We start from the raw sequence: 14,703 nt of genomic DNA on the forward strand, positions 1-14,703 counted from the left end.
CTCAGTAGCAGCTGCAAAAGCCAGGGTGCCAGCTCTCTGCCCAGCTTCTTTCAGGTAGACACTGATGATCTGAAGTGAGGCAGAGAGAAGGCATGATGATGGCAGCCGCTGGCCTCCCGCACCTCTGGGGAGGATTTCAGTTGGCCCCCAGTTGTGTATTAGATTAGAAGCATGACTTTCAGGCTATAGCTTTTAAGATGTCCAAATAGGCCTCTTGCAGGGAAAACTAGGTGCTTCAGTTTCCTGCCTCTGTGCTGAGTCTTGGGGGGATAGCCACGAGTCCTCGTGAGCCAGGAAGCACTGTTTACTGTGGCCTTGTGGGTCTTGTGGATGCAAGCCCCAGTTGGCTTTCAGACCTACGTGTATTGGGGGCCTGTCTCTCACGCGGGAATCTTAAAAGTTGGGGCACTAGATACTGCATCCAAAGCCTTCACTCCTCGGAAAAACTGGGAGTTGTGAGTGCCATCCTATGTCACCTTGCTGGGGTTGGGGATGATGGAGAGATTGTCTCTCAACCTCTCCTACCCTTTTGATGCGGGTTTTTTTTTTTTTCATTCACACCATGTGTAGAATTTGCTCAACTAGTTTATGGATTTCTTTTAGAGAAAACTGTACCATATGAAGCTGTAGATTTGGTGTGTCTGTGGGAGGAGGTGAGTTCCAGAGCCTCCTGTGTACCACCTATTGACTTTCAATTTGCTTCAATTATTACTTTGATGGGAACAAAATGTTAAGTTTTCTATCATGAATAACAAAGCCATATATGTGATAAAATTCGTTCACCATATGCCATATTCTAGGCACTATATTAGGTTTTTGCACTTTATTTTAACAAATATCCAAGGAAGTTATTATTTGCCTCTTTTCATACAGAAGATATTGAGGATAAAGACATTGATGTAATCTGTTCATATTTCATATAACTGTGGGAACTCATGTCTGGGTATGTCTGACTCCCAAATCCTTGCTGTTGTGTTTTCTCCTGTAACACACCAATCTCCCCTTTCCATCCCAATCAAGTGTCTATTGGCTGTCTCTGCATGGATTGAACTTTAATGTTTAAAATGAAACTTACCTTTCTCTGCAAAACTTCATATTTTATTTCCAGCTCAGACTACTTCTTGGATTCCTCATATCAAACTCTCTGGTAATAACCATTGAACGTTTTGTTATGAAACGAAGAAATCATTTCCAGCATGTTTGTCCCCTATTGTACCCTAGGGGTTCACTGTATAGGCAAAATTCTCAAAAGATGAGACACTAGGGTAGATGAGGTGAGGGAAACAGACATAGATAAGACATAACAATACATCGAAATCTAGACCTGCCACATCTTGTACATCTGCAACCTGCACAGCAACTGGATGACATAGGTAGTACTATCTATCCCTATTTTGCAGATGAAGACTATGAAGCTCAGAGAGTTTAATTCATGCATCCAAAAATCCCACATACTTTGGAGCTATGAACATGTTAGCTCCATTTTGTCTACCAGTTGTCAGCTTTCACCAAAACACAGTGGCCCTTCAGCACATGCTCCTTGCATTCAAGCTGTTTACAATGTAATGGGAAAGTTAAAATATAAAGGCATAGCCCCTTTTGAAATTAAATATCCTTCTATGGTGCACTCCTGGGCCTCAGGTTTTAATTTGTGATACCATAATTTCTACTAGTTATTCTAACTCCCCCCAACTCCAGACATTTCTGACTTCTCTCCCTTATGTGTCTAAAATTTTAATGTTTGCGACCTTCTGACTTCTTCCTTCATATTTTCACTGACACCTACCTGTTCTTTAGTTTCCACCTCCCACTTGGATTATATCCTCTCTGTTCCCTTAGATGCAATTCTCCATCTCTTCCAATTAGTAATGCACAAATAATACTACTAAACTTCTGCTTTTGCTAGCCATTTTCTTACTCAGAAGCTCACAGTGTTTCTGTAGCTTTTAATAACTGGACCCAATTGCTTCTCTAATCTCGAAAAGTTCAAACATGAAATTTCCAGAACAGCCAGGTGAATCCACTTTTTCTTATTGGAAGCTACCTTGTTTGTCACTGTCCCAAATCCTTTATCATATGCAGATTCTACTTCCTTAAGGCACTACCTAATTCCTGCCACTTCCCTAGTTTACAGTGATCTTGCATGCCTCTGATTTGCTCTGACATTTACAATGCAGGCTGCATATTTGGCAGCATGGGATTACATACTGTCTAGCATGGTTTTAAGAAGGCACTGACATAGAGTGGAATAGAAAAAGGAAATGTGTATTTCAAAGACAAACTACAGTACTCGTCTTTTCCCAAACTTTCTTCCACTCCCACTGTGGCCACTAGGTTTTAAGTGGTGGTGATCCACTAGCCTTTTCCCAACTTTGACATCACTTCCTGCAGTTTTATATAGTTTATCTGAGATAATCCAATGTAAGATTCATCTTCTTTCAAGTATAAGTTGCTATATACGTTACACAAATATTCTAATTTATTCGGTTTGTGTATTTTTTATATTCACAATGTGAGCCCACTAGTCATTTTTTTTTCAGTAGGATAATGACAGGCTGAAGCAGGGAAGAATCACCATAGAAGAATTCAGATCAATTTATCGAATTATTGCACACAGAGAAGAAATTCTTGAGATTTTCAACGCGTATTCTGAAAACCGGAAATTTCTTTTTGAAAAAGAGCTGACCAACTTTTTGACACAAGAGCAGTATATGTTTAACATGAATAAAAGTATTGCTTCTGAGATCATTGAAAAATATGAGCCTATCGAAGAAGGTATGCTTATATTTCAAAATTTTATCAAATATTTACATTCAAAGTACTTTTTATGAATTACAGTTATCCAATTCCAATTTTTGGATGGGTCATATTTCTTCTGGATAATATCATATATTGGTATTTTTGTTTTTGTACTTTATAGAATGTATATATATCTTTTAGAAAGCTACATTGAATAACATGGCTTTTTCCCCCCTTTTCATTGTCTAGCTCCTTTGAACTGCTTTTGTATATCTGCCAAGTGTTCATATATAAGCTTAGGGATAAAAAACAAGTTGAAGATTCTGTTCCATGTACTTTAATAGCAGAAAGTGTCTAAATATTCAATAATAGAAAAATCCAGGTACAGGTAGTCTTCAATTTTTATACATTATATTATTGAAAATATATATGAATATTAAATTGGCTAAATGAAAACAATTCCAGGAAAGAGATAACATATTACAAAATCACTAATTTCTCCACTGTCTCTACATATAATTGACTATGATATTTCATACACATATTCAAAATTTTGCTTTCTTCAGTTTTGAATACAGTCATCTGGTTTAAATTAAATGACCCCTTAGACCAGCGATTCTGAACCAGTGTGCTGCAAGAATTTTTAAAACATGCAATACCTGACTTTAGCCAGGGGCACTGACCTCTTTTCCTCTAGATTGTCAAATAAAAATGACAACAGCCAACACAATAGCCTTCTGGTGTGAATGAATCAAAATTATACTATTTTTTGTCAGATCGGCAAAAATAATATATTTTTTGGTGTGTTGCAGAATTTTAGTAATTAGTTTATGTGTGCCATGAGATGAAAAAGGTTGAAAATTGCTGACTTAGGCTGAAGACCTGTCATACAATTTTTTATCTTTGTTTCGTCTTTTAGTGGATAAAAAAATTCAAAATTTTTAGTTATGCTCATTTTTAAATAAAATAATGAAGACACAATATAATAAAATATTTATATAATTGCCCAAGTAGCAATTAAGTTAAAGCATGGTGTTTAATCCTACAGAAATTAATTGGTAGCTAAAAAATCTATTTAACAAAGGAGGTATGAAAATCCAAATTCTGCCTTTGAAAGTTAATTTATAGCTACCAAAGTTTAACATATAATAGGGGTTTGACCAAAGCAAACTTACTGCTTCATTGAGTCACACATTCATAATTTATTCAAATATTTACTTGTGGCAACCAAGTATGTTTTTAGGGAATGGAAATACAGTGGAAAACAAGGCAAACTAGATCTTATTATATTCCTGAAGGGGGTTGGAGGAATTTTGACAATAAAAGAATTAGACATATAAAAGGATAAGTTCAGCCCAGCCGGGCGTGGCTCAGCGGTTGAACATCGACCTAGGATCCAGGAGATCGGGGTTCGATTCCCAGTCAGGGCACATGCCCGGGTTGTGGCTCGATCCCTAGTTGGGGGCATGCAGGAGGCAGTGGATCAATGACTCTCTCATCATTCATGTTTATATCTCTTTTTCCCTCTCCCTTCCTCTCTCTGAAATCAATAAAGACATATATATATATATATTTTTTAAAAGGATAATTTCAGAGAATGCTATGTACTCTGAAAAATAAAAAATAAAACAGAGAAATTCAGAGACAATAAACAACCCAGGAGGCCTAATTTAGGTTGAGTGTCTAAGAAAGTCCTCTATGAGGATATGACATTTGAGTTGAGCCCTACATGATGAGAAATAACTAGTCATGTGACAAAATAGAAGTGTCTGAGTTGAGGGAAGAAAAATGTTGGACCTGAGTAGGAGAATTCAAGGAACAAGAGGCCGGTGTGGGTGGAACTTGGAGAATGAGGGTGAGATGAGTTTGGAGAGAGAGGCAGGATCAAAGCATGTTGGCCATAATTAAGATTTTGGCTTTGTGACTTAGTCCTGCCTAAAGACTGGAGGGTTTTCAGCACAGGAGGACTAATGGCAGTGCCAGCAAGAGTTTGGTCAGATCACCATTAAAACTTTTTCAGGTTTGCAACAAGATAATTTGCACCAGAATGTAAAACATCTACATCACTAAGCACATCTGATGAATTCAGCTGACTTCTTTTTTTAATAGCCAAGACTTTCTCAGGAAGTAGTGAATTGATTTATGCTCTGGCTCAAGCTCTTTATATCAGTGATGAGTAGAAACAGCCAATTCACTGATAAGCACTTTCAGTAGAACCCTTTTAGTAAATATTCAAAAAGAAATACTTTGGCACTGTTACCTGCAGGTGGTAAAAGACACAGTGCTATAATGGGAGGGAGGCAGTGGCATCTTGGAATTGTGTCTGCATTTTAACTATAATATTACACTGTTCATCCACTTCATCTTTTGAAATTTCCTCTGCCTCATACACTTTTGTATACAGCTAAGTCTTTGCATTTCATTTACATGCTTATTGATCACTTTGGAGACTTATTAAGGACAATTTTAATTATGAGCTTAGAGTCCCAAAGCTGCCAAGCTCCTCAATCTCACTCCATATAGGTATGTGGCACGTACCAAATGAGGTTTTTAAAAATCCATGAGAGTAATTTTCATCTTAATCTAGTAGTTTTTAAGGGCACAAAATGAGCTTGTTTTCTATCCTATTAGCAAAGAACTTTACTTAATTATTTAATAGTTCAAAAGGGCTATAAGCCAATCATTGCTAATTGCACTGAGAAAAAAAGAATCACTTTATGCAAATCATTACTATTACAATACATAGTAATGATGCATTTGCCACACATATTCCTATAAATTTGCATGGCTTTGACATAGAAAGCTTGCATGCCTACAAATAGTCTATGCATTTCCATCTAACTTTTATTTTTTTAAACCAAAATTGTAATAGTATTTTTGAATGCTGGGGTTTTCACTGTTTTGATATAAACATTTACTTATATCACTATATATTTCTTCTGATACATTATTTTTAAAGGCTGCTTAACATTGTATAATATTTTGAGCTTTAATTTGTTTCCTTCTCTTATTGAGCTTTTACAAATGCTACTAATGTGAGCATCCTTGCACGATGATCTTTGTTTGAATCTCTATTTCTATAGCATAAATTCCTGGAAATGAAATTCTTTGCTAAGGATCACTCTCTAGTCTAAAATGAACACTCCCACCAGCTCTTATTTTGAGATGAACTGTATTATCAACAACAAAAAACAACAGCTACTAACTTAGAGCTAATGTATGGGATAAGTACTATTATTACCATCATTCCAAACATAGGGAGGGGTTCCAACTAACAGGCTCATTATCTAACAAGTAAATGGATTTAACCCAAGCTGATTCCAGAGCCAGTGTTCTGCTTAAATAGATAATTTTGTATAGACTATTCTGTGTATAAAAGTTTAAAGATAATTTACTAAAGATGGTAATGTATAAATGACCCAACAATTCCATTTAAGCATGAACCCAAAAGAAATGTGTCCATATTTGTACCAAACTGTTTATAGCAACAGTCTTTGTAATAGCCCCAAACTGGAAATTATCTAAATGCTCATCAAAAATAGAGTTGATAAATTGTTTTGTACTCACTCAATGGAATATTATACAGTATGGGAACAAACAATTTCTAACTGTATGCAACTGCAAGAATAAATCTTAGAAACAATGTTGAGCAAAATAAGCAAGTCACAAAAATACAAACTGTATGAGATCATTCGTATAAAGCACAAAAACAAGTGAAAAGTAGCATATGCTATTAGAAGCCAGACCATTGACTGCCCTTAGATGGGTGGGTGGGGGGAGGGAGATTGAATGTTAGCGGGAAGCAGGCTTTTGAGGTGCTGTAATGTTCTGATCTTTGACCTGGGGTGCTGGTTACCTAGATGTTTAGCTTGTGGAAATTCATTGATCTATGATATTTGTACTTGTGTATGTTTTCAAAAACATTAAAAAATCAGAGATAATTAAATAATACATTCTTTACTTGAATTTTGATACAGAAGAATTAAGGGTGTTGATTAGAAAAATTTGTGTCCAAAGACAAATTAAAAATAGTATTAATGTTAATTCTAAATGAATATTTTAGAGACATGCTCTATTACTGAGTAAGTTTTAAAGTGAGATATAATTTTTATACTGCTAATGATATTACTATACCTTTTTACTTATTTTTTTATAGTTAAGCAAGCAAAGCAGATGTCATTTGAAGGTTTTGCAAGATACCTGTGTTCATCTGAGTGTCTACTATTTAACAATGAATATAAAAAGGTTTATCAAGATATGCATCATCCATTAAATGATTATTTTATTTCAAGTTCACATAATACATACTTGGTATCTGACCAATTAGTGGGACCAAGTGACGTTTGGGGATATGTAAGGTATTTAATTTGATTTCTAAATTTATTACATTTTTTTCTTCCTTTTTTAAAAGTTAAATTTATTAGGGTGACAGTGGTTAATATGAACATATAGGTTTCAGGTGTGGATTTCTATGTTACAAGATTTGTATATTGCTCTGTGTGCCCACCACCCAAAGTCATATCTTTTCCTGTCACCTTATATTAAGACCCCCCCTTCACCCCCCACCCCCTGCCCTCTGGCAATAACCACACTGCTGTTTGTGCCCACAAGTTTTAGTTTTATATCCCACATATGAGTGAAATAGTATGGTTCTTAGCTTTTTCTGACTGACTTATTTCACTTAGCGTAATATTCTCAAGGTCCATCCATGTTGTTGCAAATGGCAGTATTTCATTCTTTCTTATGGCTGAGTAGTGTTCCATTGTGTACATGTCCCGCATCTTCTTTATCCAGTCTTCCACAACTGAGTTTTTGGTAGTTTTTTGTCTTTTGTTTTCCAAACAGAGAGCTCAAGATTATTCTGATTATTCTCTGTTAGTACCCCAGAAAACTGATATTCTGTATTGATAAATAGGGCAAGACAATCAACTGAGAGGAGAGTAAAGCAAAAATTCTTTCATGGCAATTAACAAACTTTACAAATATATAGTGATTGTTCTACAATTTAAAAATCTAAATACATAAATAAATACACAAGCTGAGAAATATATTCAGTTTGATTTCTACAAATATAGCCCATTTTAGGGCATGTAAATAAAATTTGGTGGCTACCTCATTCACCCATGGAAATGCCAACACAAGATTTCCTTAGAAGAGGGTTCTAGGTGCATTCCTCCAACCCTGGGACAAGTGGACTAAAATACTCTGAAAATTTACATTATAGTGCATCTCTACATTCCTGAATAAAGCAGTGTGCACTTGAAAAGTAAGACAAAATGGTTTTAAAAAACAACCCCCCCAAAAAACCTCAAAAAAGAATTTATTAACCAGTTAGCTTTGTATTGTTTTAGTGAGGACTCCAATATAGATACAATTCATTCATTCTCTTCCCCTTGAGTGCCCTACCTCCTCAGGTCCCTTCCATCTTTCAGCTATATTATTCCCTAGGGAACATAAGGTCCCTTTTTTCTCTTTTTCTTGAATTCAGCACCTTGACTTCAGTGTCATAATTGCTTGATCTTTTCTCAGCTACACTCCTACCTAAATACTGCTTGAGTCATCTCCTTAAAAAGTTGACTGAAATGATCCCCAAAGAAGTACTACATCTAAAAAAGGATATTTTTGTATATGGTTTATTTGGTATTTCTGTGTTTCTGTTTGAAAGAATTACTGATTCTACATCAGTTACTTTGTGCTGGGACCACACTCTCTTCTCCAGGTTTTTATGTCTAAGGGCAGGGTTTCTCAAATTCTTCACATTTTATGTCAGATAATTCTTTGTGTACCAGCATTTCTGGCCTCTACCCACTAGATGCCAGTTACAAACCTCTCATCCATCCCCAGTTATGATAACCAAAAATGTCTCCACATGTTGCCAAATGTTTCCTAGAAGGAAAAATTGTCCTGACTGAGAACCACTGGCTTAGAGACTGGGCTAAATTAATATTCATTTTGGAAAACATGTGCTAACTTGGTTTTCTATGGAAAAAAATCCATGTATGGCAGGGGGCCTTTTTTGACCTTCTCTCTGGTACATGAGTATCAATTCTAAGATCCTAGTGTTTCAAATCAGCCTCTTTTAATTCATCTTTCTTCTAAGACTGTGTTTAGGAGCTCACTTCTGTCTGCCTTCCATTTTCTTCTTACATCCCTATAGTTCTCATTTTTTTCTAATATAAACAGTAAATATTTATTGGATAGTAAGCTGGATATTAAACATTTTCTGTGAGACTTATAGAACTTAAAGCATAAGTAGTAGGTAGAAATTGCAGAATTCAGAGTTCATAGTCCTGGTCATTGTATCCTCTTGGCGGTGCTGGAGCTGTGGTTGGTGCATACTAGTTCCACGTCAGGCCACACTCACAGAAAATAAGAAGCAAAGTGTGTTCAGTTCAACACAACAACTTGTCTTTAATATGGATTCATTTATGAATGTATTGCAAAATTACAAAACCTCTTTGGAATATTTTGACATTTTTAATGATCCAGGAATGACAGCTTATTTTGTTTAAATTTTGCTAGTGCCCTCGTGAAAGGATGCCGTTGTCTGGAAATTGATTGCTGGGATGGGTCACAGAACGAACCTGTCGTGTACCATGGTTATACACTCACTAGCAAACTGCTGTTTAAAACTGTTATCCAAGCAATACACAAATATGCATTCATAGTACGTGCGTATCTTATTAAATTATACTTAAACATAATATAATTTATGTGTTTCAAAATCCTATGATTCTTGGCCTTAGTTTAGATAAGTGATTTTTCAAATTGTGGGTTATAATCCATTAGTAGGTAGTGAAATTCATGTGCTATATAGTTAATGATAGATTTATCAAAGTTAATCTTAGCAAGTAAGGTACATGTTTCATGGAACTTTTTGTTTAATTATATTATATATGTATATATAATGTATGTGTTTATTTCATCATAACATGAAATATATTTCTTAATGTATCATAAAAAAAATTGAGAAATACTGATCTATATAATAGTAGTTTTATATAATAGTAAATATTTTACCAATATTTAACTATTTTACTTTTAAGACACAAAAATAAAAAGTGGCAAATGTATTATTCTAATTGTTGACATTTTTTAAATTGATTTTTAGAAGGGAAAGGGAGAGAGAGAGAAACATTGATGTGAGATCGATAGGCTGCCTCCTGCAGGTCCCCTACCAGGGATGGATCCCACAACCTGGGCATGTACCCTGACCAGGAATCAAACTGGCAGCCTTTCAGTGCACGGAATGACACACAACCAACTGAGTCAAACAGGCCAGGGCAATTGTTGACACTTTTTAATGACCATGGTAGCAGCTATTTATACAGCAAAAATGTTTAGAAGTTAATTTTGGATTTTAAAATTACTATTCAATTATCAAAGCTACATATTCAAAGATCTAGTTCTTTCTGGAGCTTCTAAAGTCAGCTTATAAATCCTAGTCTATAAATTGGGCAGGTTTTAACAATCACTCAATTTTGAATAATACTTGTTCTCATTTATAAACTTGGCTAATTAAGTACCTTTAGATATTTTAAATTGTTTTGTTAACTTAGTATATTTGATTTCTTTCTTACGTACTTTCAATTGTAGTAAAATTGAAGATTTAATATAGTCTTGATGAATAATTAATGTATATCTAATAAATTAATGCATATCTAATAAATTAAACATCAATTTGATAACGTTCTAAATAGGTTAGTCCATTATCTGTAAACATAAACATAACTTAAAATCACAAATGTAAATAAATTGCTCTAATATTTTTTAGAAATAGAGTTAAAATACTAAATATTCACAATATATAAAATATAAAAAAAATTCTTAATTTAAAACATTTATGTATGGCATTGGTTCTCATACACATAAACTTCTAATGATTCTAAGTTTATCTTTATCCAAAGTTGCCGCTTGAACTCTACACCAATATAGACAACAACAGACATTCTACTTGCATATTTAATAGGCGTATGTAATATAACGTGTTTAGAATTGGGCTCCAGATATTCCTCTTTCTGCCAGTCCTACTCTTCCCATGGTCTTCTCAAGTTCACTGAGTGGCAGCTTCTATGTGTTCAAGCCTAAAATAAATCAGTGCTGTCAACTTTAACCCACTCCTCCCTCTCTCCAACCTCTCAATAAGTTCTTTAGCAAGTCCTCTTGGCTCTACTTTCAAAATACATACTGACTTTCATCCCTTCCTCCCATTCTCACTGTCACTGTCCTGGTCAGCCATCATCCCCTCTCACACAGATATGGCAGCATCTTCTTAACCAATGTCCCCGCCTCTCTTTCTCCTCCCCTGCGTTTCATCTCAACGTATCAGCCAGAGTGACTTTTTGGTAAATCAGATCATGCCACTCCCCTTCTCAAAACTTTCGGTCCCACTCAAAATAAGAGCTACAGGTCACTTTCGGATCCCTCCCCACACCCTACATTCCCTGTTTTCTTTTACCTCCCTAATCTTTTCTCCTTTTTCCCTTGTTCGCTTGTCTATTCTGGCCCCTTAGTCTTTTTCAGACCCATCTCAAAGTCTTTGAACTTGCATATGAACCCTTAATCTGAAATACTTTTCCCAAATATTCATATAGCAAACTCTCTCACTTTATCCAGGGTGGGTAACCAAGGAAATAAAAGGAAATAGAGACAATTTTAAAATTCAAAACTCCTGTAGCTTCTAAGATTTTCAAGAGAAAGAGACAAAATGAAAGAAAGCCTTTGCGCAAGAAAGACTTAATGAGTTTTCTCAATTGAACAGGGTAACTCAGTTTTGTAGCAAAGGTTAGATTGAAGGTTGAACTTTCTACTGTTAATTTGGGAAAGAAATAGCAATGAAATAAAATAGACTTGGTAACTATAATTAGGAAAGAACTTTGAGTGTATGTACTGGCACATGTAACTTACTAGAAGCAAATATATAAGAAAGCTACATTTTTAGGATAATTATATTGTCAAAACCAAAACAAAACACAAGTCAGACTCTCAAATGAGCATTAAAACAACCCCGAATCAGAAAGTGAGCTCCAAGGAAAGCAAACTCCAAACTCCTCAACACCTACCTTAGATGTGGCCAAGAAGGAGAAAAGAAAAGAAGACCTTTCTGGAGGTTGGAGCCAAGGACAAACACAGAAGCCAAAAAAAAAAAAAGAGCTCTCCCCAGTGAGTGAAGTCAGGGCCTAATCTAGAAATCCAACTGCTAGATAATCACTTTGCCTAGTCTCAAAATCACTTTTTATTTTTGGGAAAAGTTTTACATGTTCTCTTAATATTAGACTAAGTCTCTCTATATGTGTGTATATGGGCACATATGAGAATGTATACTATAGCAGGCTGAATATGGGCCCCTGAAGAACTTAGGTTCTCATTCTTGGAACTTGTAAATGTCACTTTATTTTTAAAAAGGGGTCTTTGCTAATGTGATGAAGCTAAATAAATTGAGATGAGGAGATTTTTTTATCCTAGGTTATGTGTGGGCCCTAAATGCCATCATATGTATCCTTACAAGAGGGACACAGAGGAAGATTTCAAACACACAGGGGAGGAGGCAATGTGAAGATGAGGGGCAGAGATTGGAGTGATATGGCCACAAGCCAAGGAATGTTGGCAACACCAGAAGCTGAAAGAGACAAAGAACAGATTTGCCTTAGAGCCTATTGATACTTTGAAGCAATTTTTTTAGCCAGAGAACAGGATTAAAAATTTTTGGCCTTCAGAATTGTGAGAGAACAAATTTCTATTGTTTCAAGCAATCAAGTTTGTAGTAATTTGTTACAGCAGCCATAAGAAACTAAGATACTCATACATTAAAGAGGTATAATATATCTCCTATTTAAATATCTGGGATAATGCAGCAGACCCTGTAATTCCATGGCTTGGTTGTAAGTTGGTAAATTTTTGTCTTGATGGAAACAAAATAATTTTGAATAAGATCCAAAAATATGTGTTGGCCTGGCCAGGCGTGGCTCAGCACTTGAGGATCCAGGAGATCACAGTTCGATTCCCTGTCAGGGCACCTGCCCAGGTTGTGGGCTCGATCCCCAGTCGGGGGGCAGCTTTTCAATGATGACCCTCTCATCATTGGTCTTTCTGTCTCTCTCCCCACCCTTTCTCTCTCTGAAATCAATAAATATGTATTTAAAACAACAACAACAAAACAACAAAAAACCAAAATGAGTGTTGTTCTCTATTTTGTGGCAAATTTCAAATTTACAGTGGTGTGAAAGGGCAGAAAGTGTCATTGTAGAGTCACCCTTATTTAATATATCTTTTGTATTATTAAAAACTAGAAATATCTTTATCTTTGTTTTTAATTCTAAAGCAATGAGTTTTGATTTTAGAATTTGAAAAGGTAGAAAATTAACATTTTCCTTATCAGTGTTAAAGTTTTTTCCTCACATTTAAAAATATCTAAATAAACACATACATATGTACTTTGAAAAATAAAAATGTAAACTCTATTCTTTGGCAACTTACTGTTCTTCAGAAGACTATACTGTAGACAAATTTCTATAGCAATATATATATAGCTGTACGTCCTTCTTAACTGAACTATATCATTCCTTTAGGTGAACATGCCATAATTTATTTAAACAGGTACTCACTGTTAGATGCTTCAGTTGTTTCCTATACTTCTAGTGCAAATAGTAATACTTTTCCTTTTTATATGAATTTAGTGTTCCATGTTTTGCCAAGCTCAAAAGTACTTTCAGTTTAAAAAAATAATTATTTTGCAAAGGTGCTGAACATTAAAAGTATTAAAATAGATCATGTGCTTCTATTAATTGCATTAAAGTTACTGAGGAGTTCTGATAAATAACTGTAGTAATGGTTAATTTTTTAGACATCTGACTACCCAGTGGTGCTCTCTTTAGAAAATCACTGCTCCCCTTCCCAACAAGAAGTGATGGCAGACAATTTGCAGGCTATTTTGGGAGAAACCTTGCTTTCTGATACGCTTAATGATTTTCCAGACAAACTACCTTCACCAGAGGTAACATTTTATCTGAGAAGCTCAGGTTAAGAATGAAAGAAAAAGTATGTCACTATTATATTGGCTCATGAAACTGTGCTGGAGATCAGTGAAAATGCTTAGAATTGATTATTTATAGAGGTATATCTTTGCAGTGTGTTGCTTAGAAAATGTTTCTATGAACATTTAGGTGAGTATATTTTGAAAAAGAGAATATATAGAGATATATGTTAAAGCCCACATTTTAAATTTTGTGTCATACCCCATGAGTTCAAAATTTCAAGTCGATTAATATTAGGCCACAGGAATTTGGTGGTTTATAGGCAAAAGACTAAGAAAGAGGCAAAGATCTGTAAGTAGAGTCCAGGCCAAAACCTCAGCACCTGGGTAGCAGGTTCCCCTTATTTTAATCTGCTTTTTTCAATTTAGCTATCTCTATGGGCCCTTTTCCATTCTCAGCTGAGTATACTCAAGTATTTGGTTTAAAAAAAGGACCTTCACCCTACCCTCAGGATCAGTTTGCTCTCCAATTTTCTCTGTATTTTATTGTTCTCTGTTTCAACCCAAGTTTCCTCTTCCTCACCTCCTCACAACCAACCTAGTCAGGCTTCCTTTTCCACCTGCACCATAGTGAATATCTCATTTTGGTTATCAAAGACTTTCCTACTGGTAAATTCTAATGGACCTATGTCAGTCTTTATCTGACTTGTTTCTTCAACAGTGTTCAATACTGTGGATGCCTCTTTCCTTTCCTTAAAACACTTTCTTCTATAACATCACATTCTTGGGGCTTTCCTCAATCTTCCCTGGCCCTGCCTTCTTAGTTTCCTCTGCTGGCCCCAATTTTTACCACATGATAAATGAACTTTTTTTTTTTTTTTTTTACATGATAGCATTGTCTAACAACAAATAGTTCAATTTTGATATGTTGTCATTTTGGTGCAGAGCAGTATTTTTTATAATATTTGAATATTACCCTTTATATTTTTTCT

The 14,703-nt window shown here is 35.2% G+C and overlaps 1 protein-coding gene across 1 annotated transcript in view; it reads left to right on the forward strand.

Annotated features, from left to right (window-relative positions):
- Positions 1-14,703, forward strand: part of PLCZ1 (phospholipase C zeta 1) — a gene marked incomplete at its 3' end in the record, with an annotated part of 38,207 nt that overhangs the window by 5,795 nt on the left and 17,709 nt on the right. The window contains exons 2-5 of the mRNA XM_081128558.1: positions 2,544-2,775; positions 6,896-7,097; positions 9,262-9,406; positions 13,583-13,732. Of these exons, the coding sequence (XP_080984684.1) occupies positions 2,544-2,775; positions 6,896-7,097; positions 9,262-9,406; positions 13,583-13,732 (729 nt within the window). The remainder of the gene's footprint in view (positions 1-2,543; positions 2,776-6,895; positions 7,098-9,261; positions 9,407-13,582; positions 13,733-14,703) is intronic.

This window comes from Miniopterus schreibersii, assembly GCF_964146895.1.
Source record: "Miniopterus schreibersii genome assembly, chromosome: 2".
Taxonomy (NCBI): domain Eukaryota; kingdom Metazoa; phylum Chordata; class Mammalia; order Chiroptera; family Miniopteridae; genus Miniopterus; species Miniopterus schreibersii.